Source organism: Bos mutus, chromosome 18 (assembly GCF_027580195.1).
Source record: "Bos mutus isolate GX-2022 chromosome 18, NWIPB_WYAK_1.1, whole genome shotgun sequence".
Classification (NCBI taxonomy): domain Eukaryota; kingdom Metazoa; phylum Chordata; class Mammalia; order Artiodactyla; family Bovidae; genus Bos; species Bos mutus.
The window spans coordinates 40,597,310-40,618,600 of record NC_091634.1 but is presented as its reverse complement, the minus strand read 5'-3'; the positions used below and the strand labels follow the sequence as shown (position 1 = coordinate 40,618,600).

At 36.0% G+C, this 21,291-nt stretch overlaps 1 protein-coding gene across 3 annotated transcripts in view; it reads right to left on the bottom strand.

The window, feature by feature from the left end:
* RPGRIP1L (RPGRIP1 like) overlaps positions 1-21,291 on the bottom strand; it is a 98,878-nt gene that overhangs the window by 72,041 nt on the left and 5,546 nt on the right. For all 3 annotated transcript variants that reach the window (XM_070388427.1, XM_070388428.1, XM_070388425.1), the window contains exons 4-8: positions 17,996-18,294; positions 15,556-15,658; positions 13,870-14,013; positions 2,428-2,533; positions 270-416 (exon numbers count right to left, since the gene is read on the bottom strand). In XM_070388427.1, the coding sequence (XP_070244528.1) occupies positions 270-416; positions 2,428-2,533; positions 13,870-14,013; positions 15,556-15,658; positions 17,996-18,294 (799 nt within the window). The remainder of the gene's footprint in view (positions 1-269; positions 417-2,427; positions 2,534-13,869; positions 14,014-15,555; positions 15,659-17,995; positions 18,295-21,291) is intronic.

The window sequence follows — 21,291 nt, the reverse complement described above, 5'->3', positions numbered from 1 at the left end:
TTTAAAAATGTCATGGTTAAAAAAAGCCATGGTTTTCCTTTCCTCAAGGATCCTTAATCCTTTAGATACACAGTGGATCTCAGCACATTTGTAAGTATTGTTAAGTACCGATTTGCCATGCACATATTACTGGGTGTGCTCAAAGTGCCATGGATGTAGTTTAGGATTCTGAAGTCAATATAATATTTAAAATGTCTCTATTTGACTTTTTCAAAACAGTTACAGACAAGTTTTAATGCAACAAATGGCTAAACATTTTAGGAGCTTACCTCTTCTATTCTTCTTTCAGAAAATGTCATAGAACGTAACTGTTTCTCAAGACTGCAGCATTTTAAACGTTGTTCTTTAAGTTGCAGATTTAGCTCATCTCCATTTGCCATTAAGGCATCATGGCTGATCCGGAGAGTTTTTTGCTTCTAAAAAACAAAAAGAAAATCCTTTCAAAACTATTTTTGGATTCTGCTTTGAATGAATGATTACCACTCCAAAAAATGAATTTACTCCAGAAGTTCATGTTACACAGTTTATTCTTTATCTTACCAACATTGTATATGTGCTATTTTATTAATGTGCTACTATACAATGTATAATGTCTCCATACAAGGTAGTCTTGGCCAAAGGGTTTCACGAGGAAGAAAATATTTTAGCACAGAGTCACACAATGCAGTCTGGTTTTGTCCTTTATTTTATTTTTTCCTAGTTTTTTGACTTGGTGATAGTGGCCAGTGAGTAACTTAGTTTTAACAGATAATTTTTTTTTTTTTCATTTCACTGTGGATGCAGTGGTTGGAAATGCTGTCTAAAAAATGCTGCTGCATGGGTTAAAAATAAATTCTGATCACAAATACTCAAACTGAAAAGATTTGTTGCCACACCAGATAAACAGCTTTGGAAGGTTAGCTTCTAATTTTAATACAATTATGAATTTCAATTTCGTAACATAGATACTGAAGTCTTCATTTCAAAAATGGATCTACTTATGAATGTTTTAAATTCAGTTTTATATACTTAAATGCCACATACTTCTTTTAGAAATAAAAAAGGTGATTACACTAAAGTCTTTTCATACAGTCTCTATGACCATAACACGTAATGCCTCCTCTGCTAATTTAAATCATTAAAGTTCTACTGAAGTTCTTCAAATTTTTAAAAGAAACATGGATATTGAGACCCTTGAGTTTAATTTTTGTTAATCTTGGTATTATTATAGAATACTATCTTTAACTAGCTTTCTTTGGGCTACCTCAGTGAAGCTGTTGGTCTGAACCTCTCAAATCTCTACCCAACGTCAATCCCAAAAGATGTATCTGTGTTATCAAAGACACTTGCTACTCATGGTATTAAACAAATACCTACAAATACCTGGAGTCACTGTAAAATGGAAATCAAAACAGTCAAAGGGATAAATGAATGCAGAATCACTCTTTAATTCCTTTCTTAATTCCTCCTTTAGAGATGGCTTACAACTACATATATTTTAAACCTCCTTCTTCTAACTATCTACTGATAGCACTATCAATCCCACTATCTAATTTCTCTTTCATACACGCTCATATTTATATGGAAGTCAATGTATTACTTGACATTTAAAGAGGTTACTGCAGGATGGAAGACACTATCCAGAGTATGGTTGAAAATATTTATCTAATTCAACAGTGAATTTAGGCTTCAGATGACCCTATGCTTTGCATCAATTTACTGCTTTCCTTGTTTCAGTACTTCAAAGAAAGCATTGCTTAATATGAATTCTGCTCATCTGGAATGCTTTGGAGTTCATTAATTCCAGAAACTATATTAATTATGCAGTGCCAATAAACAGGAATGCTCTGATGGCACATTCCTGTGGGGCCACAGTCCTCGTGAAAACAACCATGGGGACAAGAGTACCACATACTGTCAACCTCAACGGTGAGGATTTAAAACAAATACACTGACAGGAGACATGATGGGTATTCAAATATTTTCTGAAACTAGTAGTAAAAAAAAACAAAATACCACATATCAAAATAGATTTAACAAAACTTGGTTATTAACCTATTCTAAGCACTGATCTATCTTGGACACTTCATAAATGCGTGGAACTGAAGATATATACAAATACATCTAAACCTTCATTGCTATATGCCCATACGATTTCAGATAAAAGGAGTGAAGAACAAATGTTCTCGACATGAGATGATTTATGGTAAATGTGTTTATTATTTTAAGATGACACAGGTATTCATAAAAAGTCCAAGCAGTTATTTCTTTAATTAAGTTATAAATAACCATATCAGAAGGGAAATAATACACACTTGAGAATGAAAAGAGCAATCTTTAAAAATTACTTTTTAGTGTTATGACCATTCTACTTTAAAAAATGTTTGAACACTATTTTTGAATCTCTGTATCTATATATCACCGTAATAAAATAATTTATCACAGTACCTCTTGAAGTTGAATAAATTTTCCTTCCATTACTGAAAGGGCATTGCTTTTTTCCACTAGTTGCTTATGAAGCTTAATCAGTTCTACGTTGTCCCGAATGTTTGACCTTCAATGATGTATTTAAGAAAACGACAGAGACAGAATTAAAAATGCAAGACAAAAGAAAAAAAAAAAACTGTGGTGAGACTATAATTTTTCATTGACTGTTACACAGAAAAAAATGTACACACATGCTTATCAGTCACTGAGGTTTCTAGTTTATTATACACTCAGGATAGACTTACTGTTTAAGACCAACCAATAACCATTCTTGAACTTTCACAAACACATAGACTCTCAGAGTTTGAAGGGAGCCCCATATTTGATTTTGTCCCTTCTACATCGTATCATTTTATCGTGTCCTGAAAGATGTGCAAAAGGACATCAGTCTTTAGCACAGCCATCATTCCACCACCAAACTTGAGGCTTATTTTAGGGAGGACTATCATAAAATATGCCATACAGCTACTCATCTTGCCACAACTCCCTCGAAACAAATGGTATCATAAGATTATCATTTATTGGAGTTTCCTCCTGGAGTTCAGACTTTTCAAAATATTTCAAAAAAAAAAGTGACTTAGCATTTTATACTAATAATGCCCAAAGCTGGCATTTAAATACGTTGCAGATGTGCCTGTAGCTGTAAGAGATCATTTAACGTCCACAGGGTATATAGAAACTCTATATGCTGCAATACTAGTTTGTATTTTTCCTACTGAGATTAAAGCAAACGCAGAATTTAACAGGAAGATCTTGTTAAAGGTTAATCATAGATCTAAATGAATACCTGTTTTCAAAAGGCATTTATTTTCCTGACAGAGAAAGAAGGTTCCTTAATTTAATATGTTTTACATTCAAAAGTATTTTAAAAATTGTGAGGTTTGGTTTTAGACTTCATTTTCTAAGAAAAATAAACACAAAAATCTTAAGTTCAGAAAATATTTCAGTATTTAAAGTAAGTAATTTTACTTCCAAAACTTATCTAGTATACACATATTGGAAAAATTGTCACAACGCCCTACTGGAACCAGAAAATGGACTACAAAGCTCACACATCTGTAAACCAGCTGAGGACTTGAAATACTTAATTTTCCTCTTTGATATTTGAAAGTTCATTGTATTTTGGCATCGGACAGTTAGTTGTCCTCGCACAGAAGATAAACAAGTCCAAGAACCTGGATCTTGCCCAGGGTACAGTCTTAACACAATGTTAAAATAATTATGTGTCTAAAACATGTTATCTAGTAGTTCCAAGCACACATTCAACAGTACACTCACCAATATTCCCCTCAGTATTATTTTTACTTACTAAAAAAATAATAATAATATGAAGGGAAAATATTTTTTGAATAGGTCAATAGAAAATATGCATATTTTTTCATATTTAAAAGTCAAAATTAACTTATCTGTTTTCTCCAGAATTACTTGGTTTGACTGCTCAACAGTAAGTGACATTTACTCTTACAGGAGAGAACATTGTTCAAATAATTTCAATCTCTACTTATATTTTCAGCTGTAATTCATCTTTCATTTTTCTTGTTTTTAAGCATGTTAATATTTTCAAGATTGAATATATATGACATATGTATGAATAACAACTAGTATGTGATGACATTAACAAAAAATTAAGTCCCAACAACCCATTCAGCCTCATAGGGTCATATAAACAGCAGGTTTTAATTTTCAATTTTCTTTGTAAGACAAAGGCCAGTAATTATCTTGGAAAAACTGTCAGTGGTCTAATTGGTAGATGTTTTCTTGAATATTTCCTAAAGTCCTTGGAGTTTAAACTTTTCATAGTATTGCCAAGAAAGGTGACTTGGTGTTTTATACTAATGATGCCCAATGAGTAGGCACAAATACAACAGAAGTACTATTTAGAAAACAATGATAATAATGTGGTACTTTAAAAAATCAGTTCATTACAGAGTACACCTATTCTGAAACAACATAGCACCTGGAAGTCTTTAATAATTATTCTAAAGTTTTAGGGGCTCTATACATAATGGCTGGGGCTTCCCAGGTGAAAAAATCCACCTCCCAAAGCAGGAGGCTCAAGAGATGCAGGGTTGATCCCTGGGTCTGGACGATCCCCTGGAATAGGAAATGGTAACCCACTTTAGTGTTTAGTATTCTTGCCTGCAAAATTCCACGGACAGAGGAGCCTGGCGGGCTACCGTCAACGGAGTCGCAGAGAGTTGGATACAACTGAGTGACTAAGCATGACAGATAATGGTTATCATTATGATGGGGTATTTCTGATGGTGACAGTGAAAAGGAAAGATCACTTACTGTTAAGCTGAGAGTGAAGAGTCGATGATATAAAGTGCATGAAAGTTAAAAGCAACACTGTGATGAATGTGGCCTGGTCTTCAGAAAGGTGTACAACGAAAAATCATCTCAGATCTGCCAATCAACATTTTTACACAGATGAAATACAGTAAAAGGATGCGAGTGTATGTGAGAGAGGAAAGAGGTCATGGAAAGGTGACAAGGAACGTGAGAAGGCTACTCGAAGGCAAGAGGGAGCTAGAGTCCTTGCTAAGTGGCTGGTCCTAGACCTCTGCCTGCAGAGGAAGGCCTCAGGTTGGTTTCCTCTGAAGAGCAGAGACAGACAGGGCTAATTTTATGAACAATATTTTAAGTGACTGCCACATAATATGTTCCTGCCCTGTTCTATGCCCTATGAATGGAACATGAAGTCTTCAGGATGATGACATTTGAACAGAAAGAACAATGCATAGCAAACACATTCAGATGAACTCAGACGGTCATGCACCAATTCATACATGCTGCATTATACATGGTGAAACGATCGGCAAATGGATATCAAGCACACTAATTATGTGCTTTGTAAAAATAAATTTCTCATATTTTTCAACAGGGATTTTGAAAAAAAAAAAAACCTATACAAAATTAAGTTGGAAAATGTGGTTTCTTTTCTTTTTTTGCAGACATATTATTTAGAATTATGATCAAATCTTTTAAAACTATGAGAAGAGCTGTTGGCCCATCTCTAAGATTAAAAACAAACTAAAATAAATTAGATTTTATGTTGAAAAAAGTAATCCAGCTCTCAAACCTATGTGCCAAGTTTCTCTCATATAATTTGAAACAGTCAAGCAATAAACTCTGGAAGAGGAATTTCTAATGGAAGCCTTGAAAACACTTGACTCCAGCTCTGCTACTGGGTGCCATAATAAATCCAGAAACTTAAAACCTCAAATATACTGGAGAAGGAAAAACTTTCAGTGGTGCTATGTAATGTATAGTCTAATATGAAAGCTTAAGAAGCCAAAACTTTGCTCCAGTGAAAGTTTCTAATACTTCACTTCCTAGGCACACAGTTCCTCCCCGCCTTCACACACGTTAACCTTTCTTTCTTGGCTACAGTACGGATTATGAATGCTAAAAAAAAAGCTTCCTGATTATTTGACGCAAAGATGTTATAATACCATTTTTAGCACCATTTAGAAGGGAAGGTTTTAGAATACAAAAGGTAGGCTATGAAATTCTGGAAAGTTATTAGGTAAGATATTTATGAGATAGAATGAAGAGGTTCTTTTTGAGTAATAGTGTTAGGCTGACTTAATTTGGAGGATAAGCTTGAAAACAATCTTAGAATTCAAAAAAACTCCACAGGTTTTTTTTTTTTTTTTTTAAAATAGTGGCAGACAGTCTAAGCATACAGGTCATTCCTAGCTCTTTTTAGGGAAACACGTGTGTGCTAAGTCACTTCAGTTGTGTCGAACTCTGTGTGATCCATTGACTATAGTCCACCAGGCTTCTCTGTCCATGGGATTCTCCAGGAAAGAATACTGGAGTGGGTTGCCATGCCCTTCTCCAGGGGATCTTCCTGACCCAGGGACTGAACTCGTGTCTGTCTCCTGTCAATAGAGAACAGAAACGGTATGCACCTAACAGAAGCAGAAGATATTAAGAAGAGGTGTAAGAATACACAGAAGAACTATACTAACAAGGTCTTCATGACCCAGATAACAACAATGGTGTGATCTCTAACCTAGAGCCAGACATCCTGGAGTCCAAAGTTAAGGATGCATCATTATGAACAAAGACAGTGGAGGTGATGGAATTCCAGCTAAGCTATTTCAAATTCTAAAAGATCATGCTGTGAAAGTGCTGCACTCAATATGCCAGCAGATTTGGAAAACTCAGCAGTGGCCACAGGACTGGAAAAGGTCAGTTTTCATTCCAATCCTAAAGAATAGTAATGCCAAAGAATGTTTAAACTACTGTACAATTGTACTCATCTCACATGCTAGCAAAGTAATGCTCAAAATTCTCCAAGCTAGGCTTCAACAGTACATGAACTAAGAATCTCCAGATCTTCAAACTGGATTTAGAAAAGGCAGAGGAACCAGAGACCAAATTGCCAACATCCTCTGAAAAAGCAAGGGAATTAAAAAAAAAAAAATCTACTTCTGCTTCATTGACTATGCTAAAGCCTTTGACTGTGTGGATCAAAACAAACTATGGAAAGTTCTTCAAGAAATGGGAATACTAGACCATCTAACCTGCCTCCTGAGAAATCTGTATGAAGGTTAACAAGCAACAATTAATACCAGTCATGGAACAACAGACTGGTTCCAAATTGGGAAAGGAGTACATCAAGACTGTATATTGTCACCCTGCTTATTTAACTTATATGCAGAGTACATCATGAGAAACACTGGGCTGGATGAAGCACAAGCTGGAATCAAGATTGCCGGGAGAAACATCAATAACCTCAGATATGCAGATGATACCACCCTTATGGCAGAAAGCGAAGAGGAACTGAAGAGCCTCTTGATGAACGTGAAAGAGGAGAGCTAAAAGGCTGGCTTAAAGCTCAACATTCAAAAAACTAAGATCATGGCATCTGATCCCATCACTTCATGGCAAATAGGAGGGGAAACAATGGAAACAGTGACAGACTTTATTTTCTTGGGCTCCAAAATCACAGCCAAGAAATTCAAAAACGTTTACTCCTTGGAAGAAAAGCTATGACAAACCTAGACAGCATATTAAAAAACAGAGACAGTACTTCTCTGGCAAAAGTCTGTCTAGTCAAAGCTATGGTTTTTCCAGTAGTCAGGTATAGATGTGAGAGTAGGACCATAATGAAAGCTGAGCACCGAAGAACTGATACTTTGAAACTGCGGTGCTGGAGAAGACTCTTGAGAGTCCCTTGGACTGCAAGGAGATCAACCCAGTCAATCCTAAAAGAAATCAGTCCTGAATATTCATTAGAAGGACTGGTGCTGAAGCTGAAGCTCCAATACTTTGGCCACCTGATGCGAAGAACTGACTCATTGGAAAAGACCCTGCTGGAAAAGACTGAAGGCAGGAGAAGGGGACGACAGAGGATGAGATGGTTGGATGGCATCACCGACTCGATGGATGTGAGTTTGAGTAAGCTCTGGCAGTTGGTGATGGACAGGAACACCTGGTGTGCTGTAGTCTTACGGGGTTGCAAAGAGTTGGACGTGACTGAGCGACTGAACTGAACGGTCTCCTGTATTGGCAGGAGACAAAGGTAACAATAGAGTATCACTCCTGAGTAGAATTACAGGAGGTTACTAGAAAATTAAATGGAATAAGCTTCACTAAAATAGCTGAGCAAAGTCTATTTGAAAGGTCATGACTTTGTTCAAAACTGCAACTTAGTTCATAGATGAAAAATAATGCTCCCTCATTTTAGATGCATAAAGGAAAAAGTTTGTATGTGTATGCTTATTTGCCTGTGGATTGCATCTTTCTTGTGGTATTGGGTCAAAACATAAATAAGAACTCAATATTTTTTTATTCTCAAACACCTACAGGGAATGGAAGGGGACAGTTATATAGGCCTTTCTACATGGACATAATCATACTCTTCTGAAAATAGAGGGAGCACTCCCAAAGATTGGTTCGGGACAGGAAGGACCCAAATCCTGGCTCATCTTCTTAAGGGGCCATTTTGAAGTTCAAGTTTGTGGATTCTGACCAGTAATGAGAATTTGAGAATTATATTCAATATATCAGAAAGCCCAATGAGAAATGTAGACTTACTGGCAATTGAGTTTTACAAGTGAACTAAAGGCCTTATATTGTTTTTACTTTTTGATAGAATTATAGCAAATCAGTGCAAAATTATAGGCTATGTCACAATTATCTTGAAATGATTAGCATGATACACGTTTTGGATGAAAAAAAAAAAACAAACCCCAACAAATTGATTAAATTACTGTATACTGCTTAGTTAAGAGGCAAAAATCTTTCAGAATCACAAGGTGCCTGGGGATAAAAGCAACTGTTGTTTTAAAGGACAGAGAACCACTCACTCATTTCAGCCTTTTCATTTCACAGCTGGGGTAGCTACCTGAGGGTTGGAGAAGTAAAGCATTCTGCCAGTTTCTACATGAGGGAGCCAGGTCTAAGAGATAAATTCTTCCCACTCTTGTGCTTCCTTCCTCTGAGATGTTCCTAAGTTTTAGCTTTCCTTCCACTATGAAGTACACTCTAATACATTAGTTACTGTTAATTTTGATAATTTCTGTGGTTTAAATATAAAGTGCCTGGGAAACATGCCAAGCAGCTATCACAAACTAATCTTAGATAACAGTCATAATAAAAAACATGGGGATAAAAGACATAGTATTTGAGCTTGATAACTTTTCACTAGGCAAATTCTAAGGTACTCAAAACACCAGTAGGAACTTGTTGGATATATTTTTTAAAGAAGACAGATCACCTCTCTGTATCAGTGATGTCTACATGGTTGTCCCTAGCCCCAGTTTCCCTTCCATCTGCGAGCCAGATGTGCCCTCTAAATTAGGGGGCTGGGCAATCGGACAAATCCAAATGGAGGGGCACTCTGCAAACAACCATCATTAGTGGTCTGGAAGACTAGGGAACCTCTTGAGAATGAGGGAATCCTAAAAAGTCGTGATGATTAATTACAATACATGGTCCTTGGTTGGATACGAGGTTAAAACAAGAAAAACAAAAGAAAAATAGCAATTAAAAACAAAATAAAAAATAAAAATAGCTATCAAGGATATTAATGGGATAATGGGGTGTTCACTGGAAGGACTGATGCTGAAGCTGAAACTCCAGTACTTTGGCCACCTCACGCAAAGAGTTGACTCATTGGAAAAGACGCAGATGCTGGGAGGGATTGGGGGCGGGAGGAGAAGGGGACGACAGAGGATGAGATGGCTGGATGGCATCACCGGCTAGATGGACATGAGTTTGAGTGAACTCCAGGAGTTGGTGATGGACAGGGAGGCCTGGCGTGTTGTGATTCATGGGGTTGCGAAGAGTCGGACACGACTGAGCGACTGAACTGAACTGACTGTATCATTCATTGTGAAATGTCCTGAATGTGTGATAGGTGTCCTGTGGTTATGTAGGAAGATGTCCTTGTTCATAGAAGGTGCTCAGCAGTGTAGAGACGGTGGCATGGTATATGCACCTAACTCTCAGAGAGAGAGAGAGAAGACACAGGGAAGGAGGGGAGTGGGCCTGTGCCTGAGGGGGCAGAATGCAGGACAGGCTGTGCCATTCACAAACATGCCAAGAGGTGAAAGGCATGTGTGTTCAAGGCACTAATTCTTGCAACTTTGCTGCAGGTTTGCCATTTTTCAAAATGAAATGCTGGGGAAGACCTCTGAGTGCCAGGAAGTAATCTGCATCTGTGCACAGCTGGAAAGATGGAGCCCCAAAAGCCAAGCTGCACGGCTGCAGAAGGTCTCTGTGTTTTTAAGATCCGAGAGTGTGCCGTCAACCAAAGGGAAGAGGACAAGTCAGAGTGTTTGAAATATTTATGGGTTAAATTTCTTCCAGTGGGACATTATGGCACTTACACGATTTTTAATTAAGAAGGTAAACACCCTAACATTTACTTAAAAAAAAAACAAAAAAACCCAAAAAAAACACTTAGTACAAACTACTTACACATTTGGTAAGAGTATAAATATTTGGGGAGTTGAAAAAGTCAGTAAAAGGTAAAATCATCCTGATTTTAATGTTCATGTACATGTGTTCACTGGTTACTGCTTTGCATTTAATTTAAGAAGGCCTTTTTAATAAGCAGAAAATGTGCATTTTTATATTGTTTAAATTTTAATATGGATTTTTGTTCAAAACAACACAGACATTCAGGCTACTTGTAAATGATACAAGATTTTTTGCTAATGAGGCATTATGTAGAACATATGCAAAAATCACAACTCAGTCTTCCAAAATAGACCACAATAACAGGAAAAAACATGATTTTAATAAAAAAGAGCAGTACTGGGCTTTTACTTCAAAGCAATTAAGGGCTTTGGATAACCAAAAGTTTATGTCAAGCTGATGCCAAACCAAACTGGTCTATTAAACACATACTACGAAGAGTTTCTGCAATATTCTATGAAAAGGCTCTTTGCCATAAATATCAGGCACCACACTCTGAAGATTACAACTACTTTAGGTTCATGTTTGAGAACAAGGAGTCCAACATTCAGATCAGACTTCTAGAATTTCAAATCTGAAATAATGTACCCGTGAAAGAGAAGTTTAAATATGTTTTCCATTTTGTGATTTTTCTCTACAGTAAATTATACCAAGTCTTATATTCTCCCCAACATTTTTCAACAGTTTTCCATTAGTCTCAAAAAAAATTGCTGTTACACATAAAATTCTGAGCTATGTGTAAACATATAAGAAAAAAAAAAAGACTTGAAGACCCTTATTTGAAGTCATTTCTTCAGTTTTCAACAACTGTATCTCAAGAAGCAATATGTTATTCACCTTCTTAGAAGAAGGTACCCTTCCTTCTAAACAAATAACCAGTAATTTTCAATTTATAAAATCTGTGAGACAGGGTGTAAGTTGCTTGCTTTCTTTAGTCTCTGCAACAAAAGTTTCTCTAACTGTAATACTCACTTTGTCTATCCCTTCACATTAAGTGACAAAAAATCGAGGTGAATAATACAATCCCCTAAAGAATGCCTTAGTTTACTTTGTAAGGAAAACTTTTCTCTGTGTATATGCTGATGTCTCCTGCTGACAACACGTATACTGGAAAATAGGCAGACCTGTCTATTACTCTAGTTGTGCTGTTATCTAGTCCTAAGATCGAAGAGCTCTTGGATTTCCCTTTCAATTAACACTAAACACTAGTTCTCAGATGATCATATCCCTTTGGAAGGAGGAACGGCCAACATAGGGTCCATCTTATCCTTTGGGAATTTAAGAAATATAAAATAAATTGGGATTTCCCGGTGGCTTAGAGGTAAAGAACCCGCCTGCAATGCAGGAGACATGGGTTTGATCCCTGGTTTGGGAAGATCCCCTGGAGAAGAAAATGGCTATCCACTCCGGTATTCTTGCCTGGAGAACTCCATGGATAGAGGAGCCTGGTGGGCTATAGTCCATGGGGTTGCAAACATGACTTAGCAACTGAGCAGGCATACAACTGAGAAAGTAGCTTGATAACCTTGTATTCAGCTGTTGAGGAATGGCTCCAAGCTTGGGCTTGGACTAATGCACAGTTTTTATATTCAGATAATATTTAAATATGGCTGTTGGCAATTAAGATCACCATATTCAGTGTCGGGGTCTTCAGCACTGTTCTTCACAAGGTACAATTTCTTGGTTTTCCAAGAAGGCTAAGTTTATTCTTAGGGGAACATGGGTAACTCCCAGGTATTTAAAAGCCTGGTTCAAGGCCAGCATTCAAATTACATTCCCTAATACAAATACAATTCTCAAAAATATTCATTTTTCTTTTGCTCTGCACTTAGAAGGGTACAGAAATGTCAACATATAGAATTTCATTACATAATTTAATTTTACACATAACTTTTTAGGAATAGAAATTAGTAGGGATAATATTAATCTTTTAAATCTCTGAAATAAAAAGTCTGCTTTATTTTTTTTTACAAACAAATCTATTATGTATCTTAGCTTTTTCAAATATTACCATGTGAGGTTAGTTTGTGAAAAGAGAATTAAACTCTGATTCTGAAATGAAAAAGTGGAAAATCATGCTTGGTTTTTTGAGAACCAAGTCACATATCACTTGGTAAGGGGAAAACCAAACAGAGAATCTAGGACTGGTTTTAAAAAAAAATCAAGAGAGAAATAAAAGGAACAAGATCTAATAATCATATGCAATGTGTAGACCTCATTTGGATTCTAATTCAAACAAACAGCAAGAAGTCATCTTCAGAGAGGTTGGAATATAAAATAAGTTATTAGATGGTGTCAAGGAATTGCTGTTAATTTTGTTAGGTGTGATAATGGCATGGTGATTACATTTAAAATTCCTTATCACACAGAGCAAATATACTAAAGTATATATAGGTGTGATGACATGATATTTGATAGGGGCTAATTAATTAAAGAACATGAAGGTGAAGGAAAGATGAAACAAGACATGTTGATAACTGTTAAAGTTCAATGATGAGTATATGAGATTTCAATATATTACTCTTTCTGCCTTTGGATATCCTTGTTCCAAACAAAAAAGAAAAGGGCCAAAAGGAAGAAAATAATTCAATAAAGAATACATTAAAAAGGTAAAGTCTTACTGGAAGAACAGCATGGAAGCACAAAAATGAGAGAAGAGGTATTAGAAACCAACAGATGACAAAAGAGGATGGGAAAGAAAACACTACATATTATCCAACATCAAAAATGAAGAGGCAGGACTTCCCTGGTGGCTCGTGGTTAAGAATCCACCTGCAAGTGCAGGGGACACGGGCTTGATCCCTGGTCTGGGAAGATTCCACAGGCAGCTAAGTCCGTTTGCTGAACCACTGAAGCCTACACACCCTGGAGCCTGTGCTCCACAACAAGAGAAGCTACTACGGTGAGCAGCCCACACGCCGCAGCAACAAACACCCAGTGCGGCCATAAATAATAAGCCTTGTTACAAAAAAATGTAGGGGCAGCAAGGAGACTACTGAAGGGCCCCAATGTCCCCATAATGATCAGCATAAGTCAGTGCAAGCTCTCAATGTAAGGAGAGGTAACATCTTTATGGGATGGAGAAAACGGGTACTGTACTACAGAATTTACTACCTTTTATGGGTGGGAAAGAAACTTGAACAAGGTTGGGCTTATTCACAAGGTATGCCAACAGCTGAGTCCTTGTCACACCTGTTTTTCTTGGTAGGTACAATCAAATGGTATCAGTGCTTCCTACGGTTTTGGTAAATGAGCAAAGGCGACAAGGTGAGGCAGAGTAGGCCAGGGAAAAACGCCATTAGCCTTGAGCTGTTGATACCAGTAGGTCTGCAGCAGGCTTATATGAAGAATGCAAAATAAAAACATGATTTTTTAAATAGACTAGACTTATCCTTCTATGGCACATGATAAAGTATTTTAAACTAATTTTGACCTTATCAAAGTGCTATTTCTGTTTTAACATACCTTTGATCTGTAGCCTGATGTTCTCGAAGCTGAAGAAGAGATAACTCAATTTCATTTTCTTTTCTCCTCAACTGAGTTTTCAGGATCTCTGCCAAGCGCTCTAACTCTTCTATCTGGCCTCTCTGTGACTCAATAACATTTTCTCTGAAATAAAGAATCTTTACAAGAATTTGTAGTTTGAGGCAAAATCTGCAGGATTTAAGATCAGTACAAAGAAAGTGCTTCATAGTAAAGGGCAAGCAAAAGTTAACAATTTTAGCTTAACTGCCTCTGAACAGTGAAATAGTAGCAGATTAAATCTAATGATCTGGGAATACATATGGAAGAACTCAAGGGCTTCCCTGGTGGCTCAGCAGTAAAGAATCTGTCTGCCAATGCAAGAGATGAGGGTTCGATCCCCGGGTCAGAAAGATCCCCTGGAGTAGAAAATGGCAACCCACTCCAGTATTCTTGCCTGGGAAATCCCATGGGCAGAGGAAGCTGATAGGCTACAGTCCAGCGAGTCACAAAGTTTGACAGGACTTAGCAACTAAATAACAACAACAAAATGAAAGAATTCAAGGTACTGCTTTATATTAGATAATGTCTTAGGCAATGGGCTAGACTGCAGTTCAATTCAACATAGTATTTACTGGTTACTTGCTATACACTCTGAGATCTGGTCATCTTCAGATAATTTATGCACCTTTGTTCTTTTATATGCACACTTGCCAATACCACCCAAATTAACACTTTATAGAGAGAAGGCAAGAAATTTGCAAAACATAACTTAGTGGTCTTTGGTTTATATTTTCTCTCTACCAGGTCTGGCAGCATCCCAGTGTACTGAGCCTCAGCACTGGTGTGAACCCCGGCTTTTCTGCTTACAGGTAACAAGATTAGGCTAGTCTTTTAGTTTTGTTCCCTCACAGGCAATCATTACTGTAATTGGTATTTAAAATATTCAGAAGAAAAAAATTAAGCCCATATTATTCTTAAGCAGCTACCTAAAATATGATATTCTTTGTCTCATGTTTTCTCTCCTCATTTAGAATTGTGACTTTTTGATGATCCAGGTGAAGACCTGTACTGTAGATAAGGTAGATTCTTATCTTTATTTGTGACTTACAGACACTGAGATTACCATGAGGCTTTCATTAACGGAAAAGTAAGCTAAATGTGGCAGAAGTAACTTTTTTGAAACCATAGTATGATGAAGAATGAAGTACCGTAGAATCACAGGGAAACAAAATCTGACATCCATATGTATTTGATAGCTCCAAACTTTTAAGCCACTCCCTCCAATTCCTTTTTTAAACCACAGAAAGGCTAATTAATTCATGATCTAAAAAAAAAAAAAAAAAATGAAAGAAAACTACCTGTAATTCTTCTGAGAATGAAAATGTTGCCTGTAAAGCTTATACTATTCTAAATGACTGGGCTTTATGCCATTCCTTTGAGGGGGAAATTATAATAAAGAGAACTATTCTCTCTCTAAACGCTTCCAATGATGCAGTTGGTTAAGATATTCATTTTCCTCATTGTACGGCAAGCATGCTATGTAATACCTGTTCTTGACTCACAGATCTAGCTAGAGGAAATTTTTTGTACATAAACCAATTTTGTTTAAAATAAAGGAGAGGGAGGGATCAAAAGAGACATGATCAATATAAAGGGGTCTAAAGGGATCACAAAAAGCATACATACAAATTTCTTATTTCTCCTCTGGCTTCTTTGAGTAAACTGTTGCTATATTTTGTAGGCATGGTTTGCACAGTTTCTGCTACATCTGTATCTTGGAATTTAATACCTAAAAATAAATTAATAGGATCATACAAGCGAAGTTAGAAAAGAAGGACCCTTGATTTGCTATCATAAGGAAATCTGTAATATAAGCAAGTCTCTTCCATACTGAGAGATGCGGGCTGTACAGTACAGAGAATGAGACATACATTGCCAAAAGAACGGTTAGATCTCAGCCATCAGCTGGCATGAAATAAAGCACAGCACCAAGTACTGCTCATTTAACAAATTCTACTATGTAAACCAAATTACCCAGAAATATTTATTCAACTTAGATTTAGAACTTCGGAAGTAAATTTTGAAAGAACCAAAGTTTTAAATTTAGGTCTTTACAATATAAACTGAGGTATGAAGGAAAAAGTTTTCAAAATCATGATTTTTTTTTTTTTAGTATTTTTGATAAAGGTTTCTTGATTTTTAAATTACTCATTCACACCATTTGACTTTACATTCTGAACCTTATCCTTATTTGTGTGACTCATAGATACTGTGAACATAAGTAAAAATGTTTCCTCTATTTTGATTTATTTTACCTTAATAAGAAAATCCGTATTTCAACAAAGATAAGTTGAGATCATTAATAAGATTCCAAATAAAACATTTTGTTGCTGAACTTAAATACAATTTTGCTTATAAAAATAATTATATGTAATTTTTATAAACCTAATCCCATTGTTAAAAATGAGACATTCTTTTAATTATAAAAGTTACTTCACACTTATACAATAATTAAATGATTAGCTTTTGGTACATAAAGTGAATACAAAGAAAATTTAGTCTATATGAGTAACATCTTCAAGTCTCTTCTGTTCTGTGGCTCTTCTATAAGGAGAAACTTCTATCAAACAATTTAGACAGAAATTCATAGCACTAATATCTTGTCATACTAACCTAATATTTGGGCATTGTCTTTATTTAGCATACACAGACCATAGGGATCATCTTTCCCAAGTCACAGGTGACAAAACTAAGGTTCAGACAGGATAAATGACTATTTAAAGGTAAAATAAATCATGGTATACCTACCATCTCCTGAACTTTCTTCTAATCTGGTGTTATCACTCCATTTTACAGATGGGGAAAATGAGGCTCTGGGAAGTCAAGTGCTCTCAAGATATAAAAATTTAATTAGCAGCCAAATGTATTTTTGATTTATAATTCATTATGATTACTTTGATTATATTCAAAGCCTATTGCCAATCTCACATAGCTCGGAGTAGCCAAGCCCTTTCATCCTGCAGCTGCCTCCTGCCTGCATGGAGGCCTTACTGACTTCAAAGGAACCCTGTCTAGGGAACAGATAGTGTTAACATTTTGGCTTGCAGAAAAAAAATAGAACAAATTTTTCTCTTTTTCTGTTCAGATGGTGTTTTTTATTCCCTCGATGAACTGAAACGAAAGTTTTACATGATTTTTTATTTCCCTAAAAATGTTTGGTCTTTATGTGAAGCATATTCCAAACGAAGATGAATTAGAACTAAAATTCTATTTCCTTCCATGGTGGTTGTAATGAAAAAAAATTTTAAATAGTTATTGATTTTTTGCTTCATTAAAAATAAAGTCTGTGGGTGGAGAGAGCAAGTTTTCTTAGAAATACGTAGGTTCTGTGTATAGTACTGAGTCTTCTATATGCAAATAAATTGCTTTGTAAGCTGGGTAGGTTTTAGGTGATCCATTTTCAACATAAGGAAAGTGATTGACCAGTGATGATTTCTTGGAGCGGGAAGAGACTTTTATGGTCACTTGTTTACATCCTTTTATTCTACATGTAAAGAAAACTCAAGTTCAGAATCACTAGAAAACTTGTCCAAGGTCACCGAGAACCCAACTTTTTAAACCCCGAGTTATGTGCACATTTCATGGTCAAGCTGTCTCCCATGATGAGAAAGATTTAAACAATTCTGTACAATTTATGGAAGGCCTTTGGACAAAGAACTTAAGTGTGATCATTCAGAACAACAGTGTGACCATATAAGCAAGCTAGTGGTTTCTCCATTTGCTTGAGTCAATGCAATTTTCATCACTGCCTATAAAAACCAACTAAAACTAAACTAAACCTGTATTTTATGTAATTTCATATATGCTTCTTTTACCTGTTAGGATGAATACTTATGTTCAATGTTTTACTAGACAAATTTGAGCATGATCTAGTGATTCTTATATAAAATGACCTTCATGTTAATGTGATTTTATCAAAGTGTCAAAAAAACGTTTTTTCTTTTGAAAGATGCTTAAAAACATAAATAATGTAGAAATAAAACTCTGTGTGTGTGTGTATGTATGTATGTGAGTGTAAAACAACCTATTAATTTAAATTTAGGGTTTAATGTAAGCTTTAGTTTACCTTTCCTGGGGCATTCCTGTAAGCCTGCATTTTCATTCACTCTTCTACGCCCGGTGTTAACACGAGATTGCACATAACTGTACGGAGTATGCCTGTGACCCTGGATCTGAAGTTGCTGCTTGGTTGAAATCAGTCTGCTTTTGAGGACTTCATTTTGTCTTTCAAGCTCATGAACTTTCTCTTGTAGCCGCTCAATCATTTCTTCCATTTCCACATCTCTTCCCAACCGCTTGGGGCCGCCACCAACCTGTTCATATCTTTTCTTGTCATTAACTAGCCGTATTAACTTGGTGGCCATTCTAGGGAAATAATAAAAAGATGAAAAGGAATGTGAGAAGTCAGCATAAAATGCATTCTGTTGAAAGGAACATAATCACTGTGAAGACTTCAGTGCAGAACCTGAATAATAAATTTCAGGTTTTGATATAACTATTACTGCCTGTGAAGAATCCTTTGATGATAATTGAAACCACTGGGCAACAATCTGCTTTATAGCACTGACAAATAACAGTTTCCTAAGGCTTATCATTTAAGGTTAGTAAAGAGAGGACACATATTTACTCCATATGTTCCTCAAATGCAATTTTTAACGCATGACCTTATGTAGGAATGCTGTATGCACTTAAATGTAGCTACAGATTGTGGATGTGGTGGGTTATATCTGCAAGCCACAGTAAGTTAAAACTTTTCAAAAGTTTATTAAGACTATGCAGCATTTAGGTGATATATTGTTTTCAGTTTCTCTGGGATTAAGATATATTACAAATATAAAACTGTTAGAATGCATAGATACATATTAAAAGCCCAATGAAAAATTAAAAAGAAACCCAAATGCACCATTAAATGTTGCTCAGTGCTCCAGCAACATGCCTGTTTAATGGGAGAAAATAATTAGACACAAAAAAAGTATTATTTCAATGTTGCTTTTAAATTTAGACATACACTGTGCTTTTGACATCTCAGGAGTTTATACCTTGGATTCTTTTAAGTTTTGATAAAAACTGGTTAGACAGAACAAAAGACAGAAAGGGCACATGGGGGTGATGTAATATACACGTACAGAAAACATGCTTGACAGTGAATGGAAAAATCTTGGCAGTACAAGAAAGAAAAGGTGGCTTTGATGAGAGACACGAGTTCAAGACTTTACAAAATTGGTCGCACATCTTCAATAGCTGATTCTAGTTTATAGTGAATCTATTTTTATAAAGACCCAGACAGGAGATTGAAAATAAAAACACACTTCATTTTTCTTTAAACGGAGTTTTGCTTTATTTTAGCCTGGTTATGGACAGAAGCTTTTACTTAAGAGAACAAAAGTGAAATAAAAAAAAACCCTTAATAGCTTTGGGATGTCATAGTACAACCTTTTGTTGCCCTGAGCGGAGTGCTCTGTAAAAGCGGTAGTAATACATGTCTATCTACACTTCTGGCTACTCGGCCTACAGCATGTGGCATGGCGGGGAGAGCTATGCATAACATAATCAGTTAAGATTGTTTTCTCTTTCCCTTGAGGCACATCCATTAAACATGCTTTATAAGGGATATAGGATAATAAAAACCAAGATCCAAGAGTACCACAAACACCCTAGTAAAATAATCAATGGATTAGTTCCTTTTCCACCTAATCCTGAGAAGGATATATCATTGGGAAGTTTGGGCAGGTATTGCAACCCAACAGAGCCATGCATGCTACCCAGCCCTCTTGGACCCGCAGCCCCACCAAATGCAGCTGCCACAGAGAGATGGTGGCCACTAAAATGAGATGCCAATCTAAATACCTGAATCTTCTGTTACACAGAGACTTTCACACAGAGATAGAGATTATGTTCAAAAGAAAGACATAGCTTTAATGTGGAAAAGCAGTCAATATCTAGAGAAAAGTAAACAACTCGTTTTTAAGGGAAGAGGAGTACACCCATAGAGAGGCTTACAATTCCTCCAAAGATATTGAAGGAAGCTTTGCCAAGAAAGATGATTGCCTCTCTTTGTCCGGTGATAGCAACAATATTCATTTGATTATTTTCTATTAATGAAATAAGTGACCAGGTAAAGTCTGAGTACTTCTTTAGAAAGGTAGTTTATCAAATCTACATTTATTCTAAAGTAAGTGAATCTAATTATATCTTATGGATAAAGTTCTATCCGTGTATCTACGTAGTGTCAGTGGTGTGAAATCGAGAAGGAAATTAGAGCTTTGGGTTATAGTGGTCAATGGATCACTATTCTCAGGGCTGAGTAAAATAAAATCCCTGGGGGTTAAATGGCTTGAACATGCCACAGGAGAGTGGCAGAGAGATAAAAGAACAGATGCATACAACTTGACTCCTAGCACAGTGCTTTTTCCATTAAACTATGTAGCTCATTATTAAGTTGTTTTCTACTTTCTAGCTAGGACAAATTACTAATGAGGTCAAGGTTGTGAATTTAATTCTTTTACTGACCAATTAGGTTTACAAAGAAAAAAACTGTTAAGCAGTCACAGACTAAATGCCTCATTTAGACAGGGTGATGGCTGTTACTGATCAGGAAAACAGTCAGGCAAGTGAGTCACATGTCTTGCAAAAAGACATCATCATGACTCAAAAACCAACTCAAAGTAAAAGCTCTGCACAAAGCAGGTCAGTGGGTCATTAAAACAAAGTCCACAGAGTAGAAACTGACTAGAAGTCATTCCTTTAGAGGCTAAGTTCCAAGCAGAAAAAAATAATCTCTATCTTCCTTCTTCGATCACTGTCCCACCTTTGCATTGTATCTAGAACATGAATACAGATCTGTCCATGCTCACACATGAGAATGAACTTTAAGTCACACATTCAGAAAACAGTCGAGTGTTCCTGAACAAGAAAGAATGAAAGATATCTATCCTTAAGAAATAATTCCTGCAGAAATTGTGCACACAAAAGTGAGTTTCTTCAGAAACAGTAGACTCTTTGAAATAAATATAGATTCTAGATTAATCCAAGCGAGGTAAAATATGTTCCAGATAGTGATGTTTTTACTTAGTAAACCCCAAATCTTAAAGTTAGAACATGCATTCTAACAAGTTAGAATAGCTAATTACTTTTTTAAACTTTCATTTCAAATCAGGACCTCTAGAAACAGATATTTTGGCCATTTGCTTATTAAACTGTAAATATTAAAACAAAAGTTACTTAGAGATATGATACACTCACGGCACTCATAGCTATTAGCTCTTTTTTTCAAATGGCAATTTCAGACATCATAAAAACTCCTAATCTTTTTGTTTTATTATACTAGTTTGTAAGATTTTCCATTTTTAAAATTGTATTTAT